Below are 22,229 nucleotides of genomic sequence, written 5' to 3' on the forward strand. Positions count from 1 at the left end.
CCTCTTTTTTTTTTTTCCTTCCCCTCTCCCATGGGTTTCTGTTAAGTTTCTCAGGATCCACATAAGAGTGAAACCATATGGTATCTGTCTTTGTCTGTATGGCTCATTTCACTTAGCATAACACTCTCCAGTTCCATCCAGGTTGCTACAAAGGGCCATATTTCATTCTTTCTCATTTCCACGTAGTACTCCATTGTGTATATAAACCACAATTTCTGTATCCATTCATCAGTTGATGGACAATTAGGCTCTTTCCATAATTTGGCTATTGTTGAGAGTGCTGCTATAAACATTGGGGTACAAGTGCCCCTATGCATCAGTACTCCTGTATCCCTTGGGTAAATTCCTAGCAGTGCTATTGCTTGGTCATAGGGTAGGTGTATTTTAATTTTTTGAGGAAACTCCACACTGTTTTCCAGAGTGGCTACAACAATTTGCATTCCCACCAACAGTGCAAGAGAGTTCCCGTTTCTCCACATCCTCTCCAGCATCTATAGTCTCCTGATTTGTTCATTTTGGCCACTCTGACTGGCGTGAGGTGATATCTGAGTGTGGTTTTGAATTGTATTTCTCTAATGAGGAGCGACGTTGAGCATCTTTCATATGCCTGTTGGCCATCCGGATGTCTTCTTTAGACAAGTGTCTATTTATGCCTTCTGCCCATTTCTTCACTGGGTTATTTGCTTTTTGGGTGTGGAGTTTGGTGAGCTCTTTATAGATTTTGGATACTAGCCCTTTGTCCGATATGTCCTTTGCAAATATCTTTTCCCATTCCATTGGTTGCCTTTTAGTTTTGTTGGTTGTTTCCTTTGCTGTGCAGAAGCCTTTTATCGTAATAAGGTCCCAATAGTTCATTTTTGCTTTTAATTCCCTTGCCTTTGGGGATGTGTCAAGTAAGAAATTGCTGCGGCTGAGGTCAGAGAGGTCTTTTTCTGTGTTCTCCTCTAGGGTTTTGATGGTTTCCTGTCTCACATTCAGGTCCTTTATGCATTTTGAGTTTATTTTTGTGAATGGTGTGAGAAAGTGGTCTAGTTTCAACCTTCTGCATGTTGCTGTCCAGTTCTCCCAGCACCATTTGTTAAAGAGACTGTCTTTTTTCCATTGGATATTCTTTCCTGCTTTGTCAAAGATTAGTTGGCCATACGTTTGTGGGTCTAGTTCTGGGGTTTCTATTCTATTCCATTGGCCTATGTGTCTGTTTTTGTGCGAATACCATGCTGTCTTGATGATGACAGCTTTGTAGTAGAGGCTAAAATCTGGGATTGTGATGCCTCCTGCTTTGGTCTTCTTCTTCAAAATTACTTTGCCTATTCGGGGCCTTTTGTGGTTCCATATGAATTTTAGGATTGCTTGTTCTAGTTTTGAGAAGAATGCTGGTGCAATTTTGATTGGGATTGCATTGAATGTGTAGATAGCTTTGGGTAGTATTGACATTTTTACAATATTTATTCTTCCAATCCGTGAGCAGGGAATGTCTTTCCATGTCTTTATATGTTCTTCAATTTCCTTCATACGCTTTCTATAGTTTTCAGCATACAGATCTTTTACATCTTTGGTTAGATTTATTCCTAGGTGTTATGCTTCTTGGTGCAATTGTGAAAATGATCGGTTTTTATGTCTTTCTGTTGCTTCATTATTAGGATGCAACTGATATCTGTACATTGATTTTGTATCCTGCGACTTTGCTAAATTCGTGTATCAGTTCTAGCAGACTTCTGGTGGAGTCTGTCAGATTTTCCATGTATAATATCATGTCATCTGCAAAAAGTGAAAGCTTTGCCAATTTTGATGCCTTTGAGTTCCTTTTGTTGTCTGATTGCTGATTCTAGAACTTCCTACACTATGTTAAACAACAGTGGTGAGAGTGGACATCCCTGTCGTGTTCCTGATCTCAGGGAAAAAGCTCTCAGTTTTTCCCCATTGAGGATGATGTTAGCTGTGGGCTTTTCATAAATGGCTTTTATGATCTTTAAGTATGTTCCTTCTATCCCGACTTTCTCAAGGGTTTTTATTAAGAAACGTTGCTGAATTTTGTCAAAGGCCTTTTCTGCATCGATTGACAGGATCATATGGTTCTTATCTTTTCTTTTATTAATGTGATGTATCATGTTGATTGATTTGCAAATGTTGAACTAGCCCTGCATCCCAGGAATGAATCCCACTTGATCATGGTGAATAATTCTTTTTATATGCTGTTGAATTCGATTTGCTAGTATCTTATTGAGAATTTTTGCATCCATATTCATCAGGGATATTAGCCTGTAGTTCTCTTTTTTTACTGGGTCTCTGTCTGGTTTAGGAATCAAAGTAATACTGGCTTCATAGAGTGAGTCTGGAAGTTTTCCTTCCCTTTCTATTTTTTGGAATAGCTTGAGAAGGATAGGTATTATCTCTGCTTTAAACGTCTGGTAGATCTCCCCTGGGAAGCCATCTGGTCCTGGACTCTTATTTGTTGGGAGATTTTTGATGACTGATTCAATTTCTTCCCTGGTTATGGGTGTATTCAAGCTTTCTATTTCCTCCTGATTGAGTTTTGGAAGCGTGTGGGTGTTTAGGAATTTGTCCATTTCTTCCAGGTGGTCCAATTTGTTGGCATATAATTTTTCATAGTATTCCCTGATAATTGCTTGTATCTCTGAGAGATTGGTTGTAATAATTCCATTTTCATTCATGATTTTATCTATTTGGGTCCTCTCCCTTTTCTTTTTGATAAGCCTGACTAGAGGTTTATCAATTTTGTTTATTTTTTCAAAAAACCAACTCTTGGTTTCATTGATCTGCTCTACAGTTTTTTTTTGATTCTATATTGCTTATTTCTGCTTTGATCTTTATTATTTCTCTTCTTCTGCTGGGTTTAGGCTGTCTTTGCTGTTCTGTTTCTATTTCCTTTAGGTGTGCTGTTAGATTTTGTATTTGGGATTTTTCTTGTTTCTTGAGATAGGCCTGAATTGCAATGTATTTTCCTCTCAGGACTGCCTTCGCTGCATCCCAAAGCGTTTGGATTGTTGTATTTTCATTTTCATTTGTTTCCATATATTTTTTATAATGTCTTCTCTAATTGCCTGGTTGACCCATTCATTCTTGAGTAGGGTGTTCTTTAACCTCCATGCTTTCGGAGGTTTAGCAGACTTTTTCCTGTGGTTGATTTCAAGCTTCATAGCACTGTGGTCTGAAAGTATACATGGTATTATTTCAGTTCTTGTATACTTATGAAGGGCTATTTTGTGACCAAGTATGTGATCTATCTTGAAGAATGTTCCATGTGCACTCAAGAAGAAAGTATATTCTGTTGCTTTGGGATGCAGAATTCTAAATATATCTGTCAAGTCCATCGATCCAATGTCTCATTCAGGGCCCTTGTTTCTTTATTGACCGTGTGTCTAGATGATCTATCCGTTTCTGTAAGTAGAGTGTTAAAGTCCCCTGCAATTACCACATTCTTATGAATAAGGTTCCTTATGTTTGTGAGTAATTGTTTTATGTATTTGGGGGCCCCTGTATTTGGCACATAGACATTTATAATTGTTAGCTCTTCCTGACCGATAGACCCTGTGATTTTTATATAATACCCTTCTTGATCTCTTGTTACAGCCTTTAATTTAAAGTCTAGTTTGTCTGATATAAGTATGGCTACTCCAGCTTTCTTTTGGCTTCCAGTAGCATTATAAATAGTTCTCCATCCCCTCACTCTCAGTCGGAAGGTGTCCTCAGGTCTAAAATGAGCCTCTTGTAGGGGCGCCTGGGTGGCGCAGTCGGTTAAGCGTCCGACTTCAGCCAGGTCACGATCTCGCAGTCCGTGAGTTTGAGCCCCGCGTCAAGCTCTGGGCTGATGGCTCAGAGCCTGGAGCCTGTTTCCGATTCTGTGTCTCCCTCTCTCTCTGCCGCTCCCCCGTTCATGCTCTGTCTCTCTCTGTCCCAATAATAAATAAACGTTGAAAAAATAAATAAATAAAATGAGTCTCTTGTAGACAGCAAATAGATGGGTCTTGTTTCTTTATCCATTCTGATACCCTATGTCTTTTGGTTGGCGCATTTAGTCCATTTACGTTCAGTGTTATTATAGAAAGATATGGGTTTAGAGTCATTGTGATGTCCGTAGGTTTCATGCTTGTAGCGATGTCTCTGGTACTTTGTCTCACAGGATCCCCCTTAGGATCTCTTGTAGGGCTGGTTTAGTGGTGATGAATTCCCTCAGTTTTTGTTTGTTTGGGAAGACCTTTATCTCTCCTTCTATTCTAAATGACAGACTTGCTGGATAAAGGATTCTCAGCTGCATATTTTTTCTGTTCATCACATGGAAGATCTCCTGCCATTCCTTTCTGTCCTGCCAAGTTTCAGTAGAGAGATCGGTCACGAGTCTTATAGGTCTCCCTTTATATGTTAGAGCACGTTTATCTGTAGCTGCTTTCAGAATTTTCTCTTTATCCTTGTATTTTGCCAGTTTCACTATGATATGTCGTGCAGAAGATCGATTCAAGTTACGTCTGAAGGGAGTTCTCTGTTCCTCTTGGATTTCAATGCCTTTTTCCTTCCCCAGTTCAGGGAAGTTCTCAGCTATTATTTCTTCAAGTACCCCTTCAGCACCTTTCCCTCTCTCTTCCTCCTCTGGAATACCAATTATGCGTAGATTATTTCTCTTTAGTGCATCACTTAGTTCTCTAATTTCCCCCTTATACTCCTGGATTTTTTTATCTCTCTTTTTCTCAGCTTCTTCTTTTTCCATAATTTTATCTTCTAGTTCACCTATTCTCTCCTCTGCCTCTTCAATCCATGCCGTAGTTGTCTCCATTTTATTTTGCAGCTCATTGATAGCATTTTTTAGCTCCTCCTGGCTGTTCCTCTGCCCCTTGATCTCTGTAGCAAGAGATTCTCTGCTGTCCTTTATACTGTTTTCAAGCCCAGCGATTAATATTATGACTATTATTCTAAATTCACTTTCTGTTATATTGTTTAAATCGTTTTTGATCAGTTCGTTAGCTGTTGTTATTTCCTGGACATTTTTCTGAGGGGAATTCTTCCGTTTCGTCATTTTGGATAGTCCCTGGAGTGGTGCGGGACTGTGGGGCACCTCCCCGGTGATGTCTTGAATAACTTGTGTTGGTGGGCAGGGCCGCAGACCTGATGTCTGCCCCCAGCCCACCGCTGGGGCCACAGTCAGACTGGTGTGTGCCTTCTCTTCCCCTCTCCTAGGGGCGGGATTCACTGTGGGGTGCTGTGGCCCATCTGGGCTACTTGCACACTGCCAGGCTTGTGGTGCTGGGATCTGGCGTATTAGCTGGGGTGGATCGGCAAGGTGCACAGGGGCGGAAGGGGCAGGCTCAGGCTCGCTTTTCCTCGGAGTTCCGCTTCGGGGGGGGGCCCTGCGATACCGGGAGGGAGTCAGACCCACCGGAGGGATGGATCTGCAGAAGCACAGAGTTGGGTGTTTGTGCGGTGCAAGCAAGTTCCCTGGCAGGAACTGGTTCCCTTTGGGATTTTGGCTGGGGGATGGGCGAGGGAGATGGCGCTGGCGAGCGCCTTTGTTCCCCACCAAACTGAGCTCTGTCATCTGGGGCTCAACAACTCTCCCTCCCGTTGTTCTCCAGCCCTCCCGTTCTCCGAGCAGAGCTGTTAGCTTATAATCTTACAGATGTCAAGTCCTGCTTGCTGTCCTAACACACTCCGTCCGGCCCCTCTACTTTTGCAAGCCAGACTCGGGGGCTCTGCTTGGCTGGTGGGCCGCCCCTCTGCCCCGGCTCCCTCCCGCCAGTCCGTGGAGCGCGCAACGCCTCTCCACCCTTCCTACCCTCTTTTGTGGGCCTCTCATCTGCACTTGGCTCCGGAGACTCCGTTCTGCTAGTCTTCTGGAGGTTCTGCATTATTGAGGCAGGTGTAGGTGGAATCTAAGTGATCAGCAGGACGCGTGGTGATCCCAGCGTCTGTCCTCTTACACCACCATATTCCCAAAGTCTTCGAGTTCTCTGAAAAAAACTGTTTCAGATGATGTGGTTGCCATCTCTAGGGTAAATTCATTTGCTTTATCCTTGTCTTGAGCCCACACTGACCACACTGGCCACGATCCACATTGTCTACTTTCTTTGTTCCATCTGAGCAATGTGTGAATGGATGGAAGAGGGTGGGGGGCTCTGTAGTAACGGCAATGACCTGGGCTTTCCCGGCTGCGTGCACTTGGAAAGAAGCGAGGACCTGGGTTTGGCTCTTCACAACCTAACCTCAGTCCTAATCCCACCTACGTTGCTCTCTGGCTGGGTGACTTTGGAAAAGGTGCTCAATTTCCCTGAGCTTGAGTTGCCCCAAATGTAGAAGGAGGATAATGATGATGACTTTCTGGGCTCTGGTGAGGTTTGCCTGTTGGAAGTTGCTTGGCTCTTCAGAGTGGTTTCCATACCTTTCTGTGAGGTGCCTCTGCCCTATCTCCTCTTGGGGGCCTGGGCCAGAGTGAGCAGAACATAGCTGAGACTGTTATTAGTGAAACACTCTCCAGGTGTTCTCCCTCTCGGGCCTGATGATGGCCGGGCTGCCCTGCTCTTCTGGGATAGCTTCATGAAGGTGGGGAGACAAATTTGTCTGTGTGACGATGTTCAGGGACATTCGATCAGTGGTGCAGCAAGGGCCCAAAAGTGCTGATTCTGTGTGGATATTAGCTGTGATGTGGGTGTGAGCTGGAGCTCTCAAGAGTAAATGCTACTCACTGTGATGTGGTTCCATAGTAGAAGGTCCATGGGGGTGGGCCTGTCCTGTTCATTTTCTGTTCTCCGCAGCACTCAGCATGGTGGCCTTCAAAGGGTACGTATTTCATGAGCATTTGCAGAATAGGATAGGGTAGGATCGCCTATGGAATGTAGGATAGGATAGAATATATAATCTGGAAAGGAAAGCATAGACTAGTGGATGGAGAAGGAAGGAATTTGAGTGGAGGAAAAATCAACATGAGGACAGTGGTATCCAGTTGGTGGTGGGTCTTCTGCTTCAGTTTCCCGCCTGGGCCCCTCACTGTGCTCATTCTTGCAGGTCCATAGATACTTCAGAAGCTCAGAAGGTGCCAGGGTTTGTCTGCTTTATCTCTGCTGATGATGTTCCCGGGAGTAATATAACTGGAATGGGTAATGATGAAACGGTGTTTGCAAAGGATAAGGTATGTGTTGGATTTTGTTTTTAGATATGAAGTGAGTGGAATGGGCACGTGAGTTTTAGTTTGTGCTCATTCCTCCAAATCCCTAATCTTAAAAAGATTACACATTGGTACATACTGTGGCCTTCATCGTGCAGGGCGATCAGTACAGGGGTGGAATCGGTCTGGTGGCACTTTTAACTTTCACTTAGTGTTTACTTGTTTATTTCATTGTTGGTGGCTTGTTGCACATGTTAGGGTGATTCCAGGCCCAAGTGGTATTAAAACAAGACTGGTGATTATTTTTTAAACTGCCATTTAGGTTCTTCAGAGGATAAATAGCTCCTTTGTGAAAAGAAAATAAAAATCACAATACTGTCACTATGTGTATTGAAAATTCACTTATACGAAAATTCATCTATTGCTGTCAAGCATATATGGAGTTTTGAGACACACAGGCACACACACACATTTCGAAACTTTCAGGGTGGAAGTCACATGACAATTTCAATACAGTTCAAATGCAAATTGGAGATGAGTTGGCATTGCCTAAGGGCATATTCACTTTATTATTAATGTACAAGAGAAAGAGAGAATCAAAAACTACAACTATGAGACACAAGGACTCCATTTGACAAAAGAACAAGTTGCTTTTGCAAATTTGGAGAAACTCTAAGACCACTGCTAACATAATGGTTAGGGAGAACTAGCTGGGATAAACCACCAGAGCACAAATCAATTAAGTTAACAACTCAACTGGGTCCTTAAGAGATAACTATCAGAGACAGTATGGCTTTCTACTGTCAGAAACCTCATATTGCAAAGTGACGAGTTGGACAATTTTTTTTTTGGTTCATGTTTGGGGATTTTTGGAAGAAAAATGCCTCTGAAGGAGTGGAATCATTAAGTAGTGAGAAAATGACAATCATTGTTCTGAAAATCTAACAAAAAACTGGTTTATTTATCAAGTCTGAGAACCACAATTTGGGAACTACTGCTTCTGGGCATCTAGATGAAGTATAAGACATGATTGCTGCCTTTGAGAAGCTTTGGTGTAAATCTGGAAACAGAAATTCAAAGGGAGAAGGGTGCTAGAAAGAAAATGGAACCAAGTTCAAGCCCCGCGTCGGGCTCTGGGCTGATGGCTCAGAGCCTGGAGCCTGTTTCCGATTCTGTGTCTCCCTCTCTCTCTGCCCCTCCCCCGTTCATGCTCTGTCTCTCTCTGTCCCAAAAATAAATAAACGTTGAAAAAAAAAAAAAAAGAAAAAAAAAAGAAATTGGTCCCTGAGATAAAGCGAGTTTGCCATCTTGATACTCGTGATCTCTAAGTCCTAGTCCAGTTCCACTACTTCTAAACCCTCAATGAAGAAGCACATAATCCCAAACAGTAAGACAAAGACATGCCAAGATCCCAGAGGCATTCCTGGGTGTCCCTTAAGGAAACTGTGGGGGCAAGGACTTCCTTTTGGGCAATCCAAAATCGTTTGCTTCATGAGGAGTGCATTATATGCTTTAACAGTTTGTCTCGGTTCCCAGGTGACTTGCATTGGGCACATCATTGGTGCTGTGGTCACCGACACCCGAGAACATGCCCAGAGAGCTGCTCAAGCGGTGAGAATCACCTATGAAGATCTTCCAGCCATTATCACAATAGAGGTAACTGAGAAAGGACTGCATGGGGAGGGGTGAGCCCCCTGTCCCTGGAGGCACCTTTACTGGGATACTTTAGAGGGGGTCAGCAGCAGGTGGGATTCGATTAGACAGGAAGAGGTAAACCCTTCAGCCCCAGGATTGTGTGGTCTTTGGAAAACTTCCCCATCATGATCCCAGACTCAGTCTGCCAGAGGCCAGACTAGGTCCCTCCTTCCCAAAGCCAGCTCCCGTTGGTTCCTTGAGTGACTCCTCTTTTCCTCAAGATCCAAACGTGTCCAACTATCTCTGAGGAAATGGAGGCACACGGCCCCAGGCTACATGCAAGCTTCTTGACGTCTGTGTAGGACCCTTGTACAGATGCCTGTGTGAGAAGAGGGAGGGTGGTTGCAACAACCTCTCTTCCCCCTGGTGGGAATGACCTTCCTTCTGCTGAAAGTCTGGTCACTGAATCGTCTTTGTGGTCCTCAGGATGCTATAGCAAAAGACTCCTTTTATGAGCCTGAGCTGAAGATAGAGAAAGGAAACCTCACGAAGGGGTTTTCGGAAGCAGACAACATTGTTTCAGGTATGGCCGTGCTATACAGTCCTGGGGTATGGGCTGGCCCTGGTTTATGAATTAAATTCAAGAGCTGGACCTTGAGTCCTGGAGCAGGGGAGTGAATTTTTAACAGAAGAGTCCTCCTGATGTTTGTAGCAAAATAGTGGACAGTTGGCAGGGAAAGACCCTCTCTCATTTTTTTAAAATTTAAATGTTTATTTATTTTTGAGAGAGAGAGAGAGAGAGAGACAGAGCATAGGCTGGGGAGGGGTAGAGAGAGAGGGAGACACAGATTAGGAAGCAGGCTCCAGGCTCTGAGCTGTCTGCACAGAGCCCTATGAGGGGCTCGAACTCACCAACCAGGATCATGACCTGAGCCGAAGTCGAACGCTTCATTGACTGAGCCACCCAGGTGCCCCTAGACCCTCTGCCATCTTAATGTCCACCTCCTGTCTCCAGGTTACATATGTGTATGTGGTTCTGGGTAGCTGGGAGTGTGTCAAATTTAGAAGGCTGTCCAGGGAATTAGTGGCTACAGGTCCTGGCCCTCCCTGTGGGCCTGCGGGGCACCCGTCTGCTGGTGACATCCCTTTGGGTATTGTTTCCTACATTGTCCATAGTGTATTCCTAAGCCACTGGTGAGTCAACTCTCCAACTGGCCTGATAGCTTCCGATCCAGAAGATGCTCTCATTTTTAGCTTTTCAGTCACATCTGTTAATTCCTTCTTTACCATTCTCCAAATTTTACCAAAGAGTTTGAAGGTCTGCAGTGAAAGAAAGCTTCATGCCTGATGCATTTTGGTATCATTCTGGTTTCTTTGTTGGGGTGGGGGATTTGGCTCCCACAGGTGGCTAAGGCTTTGAGACCCTTTTCACCCCTGCTGGGAACCTAGAGGTACCTGTGTGTGAGCAGCTGGTTCCTGCCCAGGGCCCTAGGGGAGTGCACTCTCCTTCAGCAAACTCTGGATCATCATGGGGGTCACATTGCCTCCCCAGGCGAGTTGTACATTGGTGGCCAAGAGCACTTCTACCTGGAGACTCACTGCACCATCGCTGTCCCCAAAGGCGAGGCAGGGGAGATGGAGCTCTTTGTGTCTACACAGAACACCATGAAGACCCAGGTACCGTCCTGTGGGTCAGCTCCAGGGCCTGGGCACGGCACTGGGGAGCTTCTGGCCGACTAGGAGCTGGCGATGTAGGACATGGGAAAAGGGAGATCCGGACTGGTCCAGAAGGGGATCTGAGGGTAGTGGTCCTGGAGCCAGACCCTATCAACCAACAAGCTGGTGTCACTGAGTTGTGACATAACCTTTCCTGGTTTTCTCTTCCATAAAATGGGCCTGGTAGGGTGTTGTAATGACTAGATGTTTACTACTTGGATAGCACCTAATAAGAGTTGGCTTTCATTTTTCCAGTGAGATATGGCCTTGATCAAATCATATCCGATCTCAGCCTCCTCATCTGTGAAACATGGGTGATGGGTTTAGTGATAGCCACAGAGACCACTAAATTATCTGTGGCAGCTGAAATATGGTGGCTCCCCATTTCTCTATTGCTGGTAAGGTGGCAGTACTGGCCACCATTGTGGGCAGCTGGTCCTACCCTCGCAACTCACCAGTTCTTGGCTGGATGAAATGAACTTTGGCTCTGAAAGTGTGCTGTGGCCAGGCGCTCACCCCGCTTGCTAGAAACAAGCGTCTGAATTCAGTCTGCAGTGACTAATGAGTGTTAGACTCCAGCACCTCGAGATCAAGGGCTGCCTGGGGGGAGGTGAGGGGGATTCAGGAATCAAGGAATATCAGAATTGACGGCACTAATCAGGCTTGCGGAGGGCGGGCGGCTCTAGGTCAGGGTGAGGAAAGTCCAGATGATGCGTTCAGTGCAAGTAATTTTTCTTTTGTCCACAGAGCTTTGTTGCAAACATGTTGGGGGTTCCGGCAAACCGGATTTTGGTCCGGGTGAAGAGAATGGGAGGAGGCTTTGGAGGGAAAGACACCCGGAGCAGTCTGGTGTCTACAGCAGTGGCCCTGGCTGCATACAAGTGAGTCCCCCTAGCCAGCTCAGAGAAGGAGAATAAGGCTGCCTCTGCCAAGAAGGCTTTCTGGATTTCTCCCTTTTAGACATAGATTTCTCTTGCTTTGAATTTTCACAGCCTTCTGCTTTTAGAACTCTTGGGCATTGGATGAGGGTAACACCTCGTGTTTCTTTGTGTTCGATGCATGGATCCATGTTTAGCCTCCCCTGCCTGGCTGTGAGGGCCCTCAAGGCAAGGGCACACATCATATCCTTACATTCCCCATATGTCCAGCAGCTTTATTTCTAGAGAGTGAAGCAACCCAGCCCCAGTCTGCTTGTGCGCCAGGTGGAAAAAGAAGTCTCCCACGCTTCCTCCCTGAGACCCAAGGACTGGGCTGTTGCAGAAGCTCCCAGGGTTCTAACCCTCTGATGCCTCCCTTAGGACGGGCTGCCCCGTGCGCTGCATGCTGGATCGTGACGAGGACATGCTGATAACTGGTGGCAGACATCCCTTCTTGGCCAGATACAAGGTTCTAGTTGTCGGGAGCTATGTCGGGGTGGAAGGGGAATGCCATCTCACTGGGAAACCTGGAGGTGAAGATCCAGGGATCCTGGGATGTACTGTTATGTTTTTCACGAATACTTGTAGAAGTTCAAAGAAGAAATAGCAATGAGAAAAATTTAAATCTGCCAACAGCAAATAGAAAGGTGAGGCTGGCTGGCCACCTCCCTAGTGAGGTAACAGCGTGGTGTTTACACCTTTTGTGAATTTTCTCTGCCCCATAGCTAGTCTTTCTCCTCTAAGGCTCGGAAGCATGAGTTTTCAGCAGCCCTGGGATAAATCCCTCCTGCAGAATGACCTAATGTGTTCATAGCCAGATGCAAAGATGAGAATGACTACTTTGTTATTTACAGTGAGAAATAAAGCTTCCAGGTTGTTAGGGTGGGCACCTGCTCCACCAGACCAGGGGTGGCGGTCCCTTTGCTGAGTCTCTGTGGATGACCAGCATCCTGTCCCTCTAAATACTAGTACAACCTGACAGATCCCAGTCTGGGAGCCCTTTCTCTCCACTAGGTGGCTTTGAACATCCCCCCTGTGACCTCTTCTCGTTTTGTTTCATGATTGAACTCCCCCGAAGGGATTATATTTCCCTTCTTCCCAAATTCTTGCAGACCTGAAGAAAGTCCCAGGTCCTTACTTATGAAACGGCCTATAAAATTTGTTCTGATGGCTACCTAAGGTCAGGGATGTGAAAGCATATTCCTGCTTGTTGTGCACATTTCTTGTTGCTGTGGCTTGCTGGCCAAAATGTGTGAGGCATATCTCCAGTATCTCTCTGTTTCTATTCCTGGCTCTCCCCTTTCTGCTGCCTCACTCCCTCTCATAGAACCAGAGCCAGTTGTACTAGGTTCCAGGTAGAAGGAAGGGGGAGCATGGGGAGAGGGTGTGTCTAGGGTTGAGGACCCATGGAGCGTCACTGAAGAGATGTCAGGTCCTCTCTGCTTCACCTGTTAGCTCCGGTGACTTTGTTTTCATGGTATGATGTCTTGTTCTTTCTGCTTCCTCCAGGTAGCATAAGTGGGAGAGGATGACTCGGGTTAGGTGGAGGAAGGGGCTATGGACAACTCACTCTCGTTTTCATCAGGTTGGCTTCATGACGACTGGGAGGGTTGTGGCTCTGAAGGTGGAGCACTACAGCAATGCAGGGAACACCCTGGATCTCTCCCAGTATGTAAGTAGGGTGCGCACCTGTATCTGGGGGAGTGACTGGGAGGTCATGGGCGGGCCCCACAGCCCCATAGGTACAGGCCTCCTCACTTCCTGCCTGGGACTATTGCAGTAGCATCCCCATTGGTCTCCACCTTCAGGCTCTCCACCCCTGGTTAAATTCTAAAGCACAGAGATAATCCTATTACTTTTCTGATTGGAAATTCTTCCTTTGGGGTGTTGGGTGGCACAGTCAGTTAAGCATCTTCGGATTTCACCTCAGGTCATGATCTCAAGGTCTGAGATGGAGTCTTGCATCAAAAAAAAAAAAAAAAATCATAGTAATAATAAAAAGAAAAGGAAATCCTTCCTTATTTTTCAGATATTTTGCCAAGCAAGCCAAATGACTCACAAAACTTTATGCAGATTATGGTGACGTTGTGTATATGTGTCTGTAAAATGAAAATATACCTCTGTTATACATATATATACACATATATATGTATATATATATATGTATTATATATATAATGATGTGCATGGAAAATTCCAAAAGAACATACACTAAACAGTGATTAGATGGGATGAAGGTGGGGGGATCACTCACTATCATTTTCTGTGTAACACATTTTCGTGGTGTTTGGATTTTAAGTAATGAATTCCTTTCTTCTTTTTTTTGGTAACAGTTTCAGTGAAATATACAATTTAAGGGTTTTTAGTAAATATTAAGAATTGGGGCGCCTGGGTGGCACAGTCGGTTAAGCGTCCGACTTCAGCCAGGTCACGATCTCGCGGTCCGTGAGTTCGAGCCCCGCGTCAGGCTCTGGGCTGATGGCTCAGAGCCTGGAGCCTGTTTCCGATTCTGTGTCTCCCTCTCTCTCTGCCCCTCCCCCTTTCATGCTCTGTCTCTCTCTGTCCCAAAAAAATAAATAAAAAACGTTGAAAGAATTATGTAACCATTATCATACTGTAGTTTTCGAACACTTCCATTACCCGAACGTGATCTCTTTCCATCACTCCCGTTCTCACCCGCTACCCAGCCCAGACATCCACCAATCAACTTTCTGTCTTTATAGATTGTCCTCTTGTAGTCCATTCATATAAACAGACTCATACACTGTGTAATCTTTTGTGTTTGACTTTTTTTCTCAGGTTCAATTATTTATTTATAGTTTTATTTATTTAAGTGATCTCTACACCCAACGTGGAGCTCAAACTCACAACCCCGAGATCAAGAGTCTCACGTTCCTCTGACTGAGCCAACCAGGCGCCCCTCAGGATAATATTTTAAGATTCCTTAGTCCTTCATTCTTTTCTCTTGATAATATTTCATTATATGGATAGGCCATTTTTTGTTTTCTACTCACCACTTAAGAGACTTTCGAGTTGTTCCCTGTTTTCAGCTTTTATGGATAAGGCTACATTGAACATTCTCATACTAGTCTTGTATAGACATGAAATTTTGTTAATTTGTGTTAACTTTGTGTTAATTTTGTTAATTTTGAAATTAGCAGTTACCTTTGTGGTATTACTTTTTATAATTTTTTTAAATACGAATTTTATAACCATACTAAGTACAAACGTGTAGACTTTTCTTATAAAAGTCAGTCAGACATTTCAGGGCAAACAAAAGTTCCTGTTAGCCCCCACTCCCCATGCCACTCCTCCTTGCTAGGGGCTAACTGGTTCCATTATAAAACTTCACACCTCAGATGCAGTGTAAAAACTGCTCAAAATAAGCAACACATTTAGTCTTCTCACCATTTGCAACCTGGGCCTCTGGGTGTTTTGGAAAAATCACGTTGAAAAAGATACAGTGCTGGTCCCCAAAGATCTTAGAAGCTTTTAAATCCAATCCAGTGAACATTTATTGAGCACCTAGGGTGGCAACATAAAGAAGAATAGATGGCATTGTTTCTGCCCCGGGAGGTTCATGGTACGGTGGGGGAGACAGATAATAAAAGACAAAATGAAATAGAAGTACGAGTTAGAGTGCTAAGGGAAAGCAAAAACGGAATTAATTGAGACACACTCAAAACATCTAGGATGACTAAGACTAAAATAATCAAGGGCACAAAAAGCAGCCTGTCTGAGAGAGAGAATATACATGGGGAAGTAAACCAAACCCAAAATGAAACAAACAAATAAAAGCTGCCATTGATCTCATCAGGAAGATGAGTTATTACACCTTCAAGAAAGAATAGGAGGCCATAAACATGAAGCATTTGGAGAATAAAAACTAACTCTGGTGAGATAAAACTCTGAAAGCAAAAGGGTTGAAAGACACTTCAGCAAATCTCTCCAAACAAAAGAAATAAAAATACAGAAAAATTGGAAAGAAAATACAACGAAATTCGAGGACTAGTCCAGGAGACCCAAACGATAGAAGTTTCAGAGAGAAAGAATGGAAACAAGAGAGAGGAGGAAACTATCAAGAAGTTACTCAAGAAATCTCCCCAAACTAATGGGCATACATTTTAAGATTAAAAGAGCCCATCCAGTAACGAGCACAATGAGGGAAAATAGAACTATGCTAAGTTATATCACTGTGAACTTGGAGAAACCTGGAGATAAAGATTTTACAACTTGCAGGGAGGAGAAAAAGACAACTATTTCCAAGAACTGGAAAGACATCGATTGGATTTGTCAATACTGGAGAGCTCGAATGCACTACCAGAATGCCTTCAGAATGTTGAGGGAAACTGGAAAACCTAATTCCAACCAAGAATCCTATATATAACCAAATCATCAGTTAAGGGTAAGAGTGGAAGAAAGACATTTCAGACTTGCAAGTTTCAAAAAGGTACCCCATGAAGTATTTGACTCTTTAAACTACTTGGCATACAACTTCAATGGGAAAGGAAACTGCTTTAAAAAGAATTCAAGTGTGCCTGGGTGGCTCAGTAGGTTAAGCGTCCGACTTTGGCTCAGGACATGATCTCGGGGTCTGTGAGTTTGAGCCCTGCATCGGCTCTGTGCTGACAGCTCTGAGCCTGGAGCCTGCTTCAGATTCTGTCTCCCTCTCTCTGCACCTCCCCCACTTGTACTCTGTCTCTCTATCACTCAAGAAAATAAATAAACATTAAAAAATTAAAAATAATTCATAAAATCACCGCTTTTTTTATTTCTTTTTTAAGAGAGGCAACTGACCAGTCCTACCTGGGGAGTCTGGGAAGGGCTTCCCCAGGGAGGAACTGAATGAGGATGTTAGTAGATGGAAAAGGTGCAGGGGAGGGCGGGCATGTCAGGTAAGAGTAACATGTAGTCAGAAGAGAGGAAAAAATATATTGGGGAAAAGTCATAAAGAGTCTTGAGTTCCATGCTGAAAGATGTATGAACTTTACTCCAAAGAGATTAAGTGCCATTTTTAAGCAAGAGGTTGACATGAAATGACCTTATGTTGTAGTTTGAGGCAGAGATTAGAGGAGGGAGAGACACAGGGGCCAGGAGGCCAGTAAGGAGTCTGTTGCAGTACCAGAGAAGAAATAATTTGGGCCTGAGGAGGAGCAGTGACCAGTGGGGCTGGAAAGGCAAGGATGGGTGCAGCCCTCAACATCCCTTTCTTGAGGAGCCAATGAAATCGGTGCACTGCTCTCTCCCATTTTGGTTTCCTCTGCTGCAGATAATGGAACGAGCTCTATTCCACATGGACAACAGTTATAACGTCCCCAACATCCAGGGCACTGGGCGGATATGCAAGACAAACCTGCCCTCCAACACGGCCTTCAGGGGCTTTGGGGGGCCCCAGGCAATGCTCATTGCCGAGCATTGGATGAGTGAAGTCGCAGTGACCTGTGGGCTGCCAGCAGAGGAAGTAAGCTGGGAATTTGGTGGTACAGGTTAACCTACTTTGAGGGGACAGTGATTTGTGTCTTGGGCATCTCCCATGGGGGCAGAGGAGAGGGGTTGGAACCTTAACTTTAGGGTGTATCCGTTCATCTCTTGCCACCAACAAGGCCTCAGTGTCTCTCTCCTTGCAAAGGTGCGAAGGAAAAACATGTATAAGGAAGGGGACCTGACCCACTTCAACCAGAAGCTTGAGGGGTTCAACTTGTTCAGGTGCTGGGATGAATGCCTAGCAAGCTCTCAGTATCATGCCCGGAAGAGGGAGGTTGACAAGTTCAACGAGTAAGCACCGGGAGGGGAGGAGTCTGATATTCTGGCATTCTTTCGGGTTTCATATTCCACAGCCCATTTGCCATACAGAATACCAAGCTAGTAAGGTGCTTGAGGGTGTTGAGTTTGCTGACCCACTCCCAGCCATTTCTTAAAGATACTCAAATGATTTGTTCAGCCTTGGGGCAGATGGGCATATACAGCCTGCACTCAGTATAGCCCATCAATATGGTTCACTTTTACACTCATCTGCTGTTGGGGCACACCAGCCGAGGACTAAGAATACCACAGTTATACAGTGGCCTCTAACATGAATCTATCACTGTGACCTTACAGTTACTCCATCTCCTTGGGCCCCAGTTTCAGCATCTGCAAAGTTGGGGTAATTACACCGGCCCTGTTTCCTCACTGAGGTACCCAGAAAACCAAACAGAAAACACAGAGAAAGTGTTACCACTATCATCAGTGAGTGTCATAAGTGACTGTCTTCCCTGGTACAGTCACAGTCCATGGTCACCAGGGCACCCTGAATCTGCCTGAGCTCCATTCTGGGAGGAAGTGATGATACTTTCAAGTGCAGACCCTCAGGGTTGGGTCCACCTTCAGCGCAGCTGAAGAACACTAATCGCACCCCTTTTTCATTTGGTTTAGCCAACTGGGGCACAACTCAGTTATGATAAGTACCATGTGGGCTGCTCCAAGGATGCCTTGTTCCAACTTTACAAAGATGTTGACTGAAACTACATCTGAGCTGACACAACCATGATAGAAAATGTTCTATGAGAATCTTCCTTTTTTCTCCAGGGAGAATTGTTGGAAGAAGAGAGGGTTGTCCATAATTCCTACCAAGTATGGAGTAAGCTTTGCTATTCCTTTTTTAAATCAGGTAATTGCCTTATATAATTTTGTGCCTCTCCCCTGGGGTGGGGCCCCATTTCCCCCTCTGTCTGCACTATCACATGGGAAACGCCATTGTGGCTGGTACCAGTGCAGAGTGGAGGGGCTCTCTGCTATTTAAATGGACTTGAACTTGCATATCCCTATTTGTCCAGGATGTCACAGGTCAGTGAGGGCAGCACGAGGCTCAGAGATCTGGGGTCAACTCTCAGGTCTCCTTCTTCCTGACTGAAGGTCTACAGACAGCTACTCTGCCTTTCTGATCCTGTGGCTTCATCTAGGAATGAGCACAAAGACATTTGACCTCCTTCCCTCTGTGGAAGACACACAGAAAGAGAGAGAGTGGAAATTTTTCGGGAACTGTTGAAGGGCCACATGACGAAATCACAAGATTCATGGTGCTTTAATTTGAGTCTGAGGCTTTAATCCAAAATGCTGCTTCCGGTTTTCTTTCTCCTGGGCTCCAGAAATATTGGCCCCAAGCATCTAGCTGAGTTAGGATTAACCCAATTTTGAGGTTGGAATCCTTCTCTTCCTGTAGGCAGGAGCCCTGGTTCACGTGTATACAGATGGCTCTGTGCTGCTGATCCATGGAGGTACTGAGATGGGCCAAGGTCTTCACACCAAGATGGTCCAGGTGAGCAGCCTGCACATGGGGGAGTCCTCTCCAACATCATGGCATCCATGTGAGGGAGGTGCTATGAGCAAGTGAGTGGCGGCACACCTTAGAAGCAGAAGCTGGCCTCAGCTGTGGTCGGTCCCGGCTCTGCTGTCCATTTTCGTGTGACCTCGGGCAAGTCTTCTCCCCTCTCGGCCTCTGTGTCTTCCTCTGTGCAAAGCGGTTGGCCGGGTGACCACTCAGGTCACTTCCGTTACCCACATTCTAGGGCCGTGGGGTTGTGTTGGTTTACAAGTTGCTCGGGAGCTTCTTGGGAATAATCTGAAACTGGCCCCTGTACTCAGAGGGCAGAGGCAGACAGAAAAAAGAGGCCCAGGTTGGCAGGTCACAGTTTTAAGATGCAAAGGGAACTTACATGAGAGGCTTGCCATGGGTGGCAGCAAGACAAATGGATCCCTACCCCCGCCCACCAAATCTTAAAAGTTTGTAGGGAGAGAGGCCTCAATTGGGTTTAGCCAAGGTACTGTGCAGGTGTTCTCAATCCCACGTCATCATCTCGAGGCTGTGTCGTAGAAGCAGCCCCTGGGAGCGAGAAAGGCAAGCAGAACCCACATTCCAAGGACAGGGGAAGTGGTGAGGAGCCTCTGATCCTTTGAGTCCAGCTCATGGGTCAACTGGTGGTCACATTTAAAAAAAAAAGTTTATTTATTTATTTTGAGAGAGATAGAGCATGAGCAGGGAAAGGACTAAGAGAGAGAGAGAGAGAGTTCTGCACTGTCAGTGTGCAGAGCCTGACTTGGGGCTTGAACTCATGAACTGTGAGATCATGACCTGCGCTGAAACCAGGAGTCAGACGCTTAACCAACTGAGCTCCGGGGAGCCCCCTGGTTGGTTACATATTTTTGGTGACCTTCCCTAACACTGTGTAAGAGGCTGTGTTGTGTGTATAAAGGTTTCCCCCACACAGAGGAGCTAGGACATTGGAACTGGAGTAGAGTTGGAACACCTGCTTAGCTCATGGACTGGCCAGATTAGATTTTTTAAAAAGCCAAGGTTAGCTTTAGAAAGCACTGCTAGTCACCATTAAGTTTATGAATTTTTTTTTTTGTAGCAAAATCACTCCATAAAGTTTTGCTTCCAATTGAGGCAGATATAAGAACATCCCAGTCTCAATAGGCTTATAGCTTATAAAATTATTTTATTGCCTGTAATGGTGAACCTGAAACGGTCTTGGGGAGAAGGCAACCAAGCCCCATGCCAAGCCTTCCCTGAGAGAGTGATGTTGTCTCTTTTCTCAGGTGGCCAGCAGAGCACTGAAAATCCCCACCTCTAAGATTTACATCAGCGAGACAAGCACGAACACCGTACCTAACACCTCTCCCACAGCTGCCTCCGTCAGCACTGACCTCAATGGACAGGCCGTCTATGTAAGGAGCCTGGGGAGCCAGCAGAGCTGAGGGCCAGTCAAGGGACTTTGGGCCCAGAGAGATCCCTGGGGTGGAAGCTGGAATGGTCCTTATAGGCTCTTTGGCTGTGGCCATGCCTTTGGCTGTCTTATCCAAGAGAATGCTGTTCCTCCCAATACCAAGTTGAAAGAGAGACCTAAAAGCCACAATCACTTCTGTCAAAGTCAAGAAGGATGAGTATAGGATGGGGAGGAGACTTGGAGGGTCCCAGGGGGCGTTCTGGAAAGACATACTCCCCAGTGTTAGAACTGGCCACAAGACCATGGACTGAAATTGGAATTCAATTTTGCAGCTGGCCAGGTCAGACCAACTCACTTCTCTTTCCACATAGAGGCTGTAATTAACAGAGGAGTTTGATTGGAGAAGTCACTTCCTTTGGGTTCCCTCAAAAATTTCATCTTCTGTAGCCTAAGAACCGGGTGTTCTCCCAGCAAGGGCCAATGCCAGTTCCTGTGGCAGGGTCCTGGAGTGGAAGCCACCCAGTCATTCTTAAGAGGGTGGCAAGACTCTTTGAGTGGCACCTTGGGCACAGCATTACTTGGAGGTAGCCTTGCTGAGGCCCTTGGGGTTTGGCCTGGGCCAGGAAATACGGAAGACTGATATGTCTGGTGTGTGGGCATGTGTTCTTAGGAAGCTTGTCAGACCATTCTGAAAAGGCTGGAACCCTTCAAGAAAAAGAATCCCAGTGGCTCCTGGGAAGACTGGGTAAGTCTGAGCTGATCCAACGTGCTTTTGAAGAGGAGAGAAATTAAAGGCAGGTTCTCTGTCCCTGCCGCAGCAGGAACAGGTCACCATCTAGTCCCAGAGGCAGAGAAGCTGAGTGGTCCGTAGGGTTTCACAGCACAAGTAAATGCTCCACCTTGCTGGGCCCCTTTCTCTAGGGTTTTCATAGTGGAGGGAAGGCAGTGGAGGAAAACTTCTGAGCCAGGATCTTGACAACCCCATGGCGACTGGGGGTTTGGCTGCCCTGAGCCTGAGAAGGTAGGGCGACCTCTGAAGGTGCCTGACTCGGGCCTGGTTCCATACCCCACTTGTCCTGAGGCTTGAGGAGTCTGGTTTTCCTCAAACCTGCTCTCTGAGGGCTGCTTCGCAGCACTTCCCCTTCCTCAGCTCTGGAGTCTGGGTCCACTGAGGCTCCATCTGTGAAGGAGTGGGGAAAAAGACATTTCCCAAGAGTTTATATCCTTCCTGTGGTTTTTTACAAGTGACAGGCAAGCCACTCTTCTCATCACAAGAACGAGCCCAGTTCTCTGGTTTCTGGTTTGGTGCCTGTGTGTCGGGAACCCGCAGAGGGAAGCCGTAAGGAAGTCTGTCTCTGGAGGCAGGTGGGGGGCTTCATCTCTTCCAAAAAGCAGACATCTCAGTGGCAGCCCTGCTTTACCATCTCCCAGAGTAGAGTTGGGGTGGGAAAGTGAGCACAGTGGGAACATAGAAAATGAGCCCACACCTGACCCACCTCAGATTGTACTAGTCTCCCTCCATAGACTCAAAGAAAATAAGCTATTTTTCTCAGACCCACTCACCTTACTGTGCCACACGTGACCTCTACTTCCCGTCCTACACTCACAGATACCGCACACATAAATACCCCATGAATGTAGGTTGACTTTGGTAGTTTGGATTTTTAGCATGGAGACCCGGAGAGGCAAACTTGAGCTGGTCGTTGAGGGGAGAAAAGGATTGGGACAGATACAATGCAGGAACCACACGAATGGAGGTGCAGAGGTGTGGGGACATCGAAGGACTAAAATACATGAGTTTGGCTGGCATGGCGATGACGCGTGGGCAACATAAAGCCAGAGAGAGGATTGGGGTCCTTAATGTGAAGCATTTGCTCTATGGACAATGGGGAGTCAGCCAAAGTTGTAGAGTAGGGGAGTGATGTAGGCAGTATGGTATGTTAAGATGCTCACTGTGATTGGGTTGGGCTACCTGGCAGCGTGGGGAGGCTACGTGATGGGGGAAGTCCAGTTAAGAGGCTACTGTAGCCCCCTAGGCTTCCAATGGCAGGGACCTAGTGCAGGTGAGAGCACAGTGCGGTCACCCAGTGCAGTGAGAATGTGAGGCAGGGTGTGGAGGCGAGGACCACCGGTACAAATAGTTGG

General features: G+C 45.8%; 1 protein-coding gene across 3 annotated transcripts in view; it reads left to right on the forward strand.

Moving 5' to 3' along the window:
• The window catches only part of LOC123581275 (xanthine dehydrogenase/oxidase-like), a 69,255-nt gene that overhangs the window by 40,143 nt on the left and 6,883 nt on the right, over nt 1-22,229 (forward strand). For all 3 annotated transcript variants that reach the window (XM_045447244.1, XM_045447246.1, XM_045447247.1), the window contains 13 exons: nt 7,012-7,135; nt 8,648-8,767; nt 9,233-9,329; nt 10,299-10,423; nt 11,210-11,343; nt 11,761-11,848; nt 12,965-13,051; nt 16,649-16,840; nt 17,009-17,154; nt 17,947-18,028; nt 18,581-18,676; nt 19,957-20,085; nt 20,755-20,829. In XM_045447244.1, the coding sequence (XP_045303200.1) occupies nt 7,012-7,135; nt 8,648-8,767; nt 9,233-9,329; nt 10,299-10,423; nt 11,210-11,343; nt 11,761-11,848; nt 12,965-13,051; nt 16,649-16,840; nt 17,009-17,154; nt 17,947-18,028; nt 18,581-18,676; nt 19,957-20,085; nt 20,755-20,829 (1,495 nt within the window). The remainder of the gene's footprint in view (nt 1-7,011; nt 7,136-8,647; nt 8,768-9,232; nt 9,330-10,298; nt 10,424-11,209; nt 11,344-11,760; nt 11,849-12,964; nt 13,052-16,648; nt 16,841-17,008; nt 17,155-17,946; nt 18,029-18,580; nt 18,677-19,956; nt 20,086-20,754; nt 20,830-22,229) is intronic.

This window comes from Leopardus geoffroyi, chromosome A3 (genome assembly GCF_018350155.1).
Source record: "Leopardus geoffroyi isolate Oge1 chromosome A3, O.geoffroyi_Oge1_pat1.0, whole genome shotgun sequence".
Taxonomy (NCBI): domain Eukaryota; kingdom Metazoa; phylum Chordata; class Mammalia; order Carnivora; family Felidae; genus Leopardus; species Leopardus geoffroyi.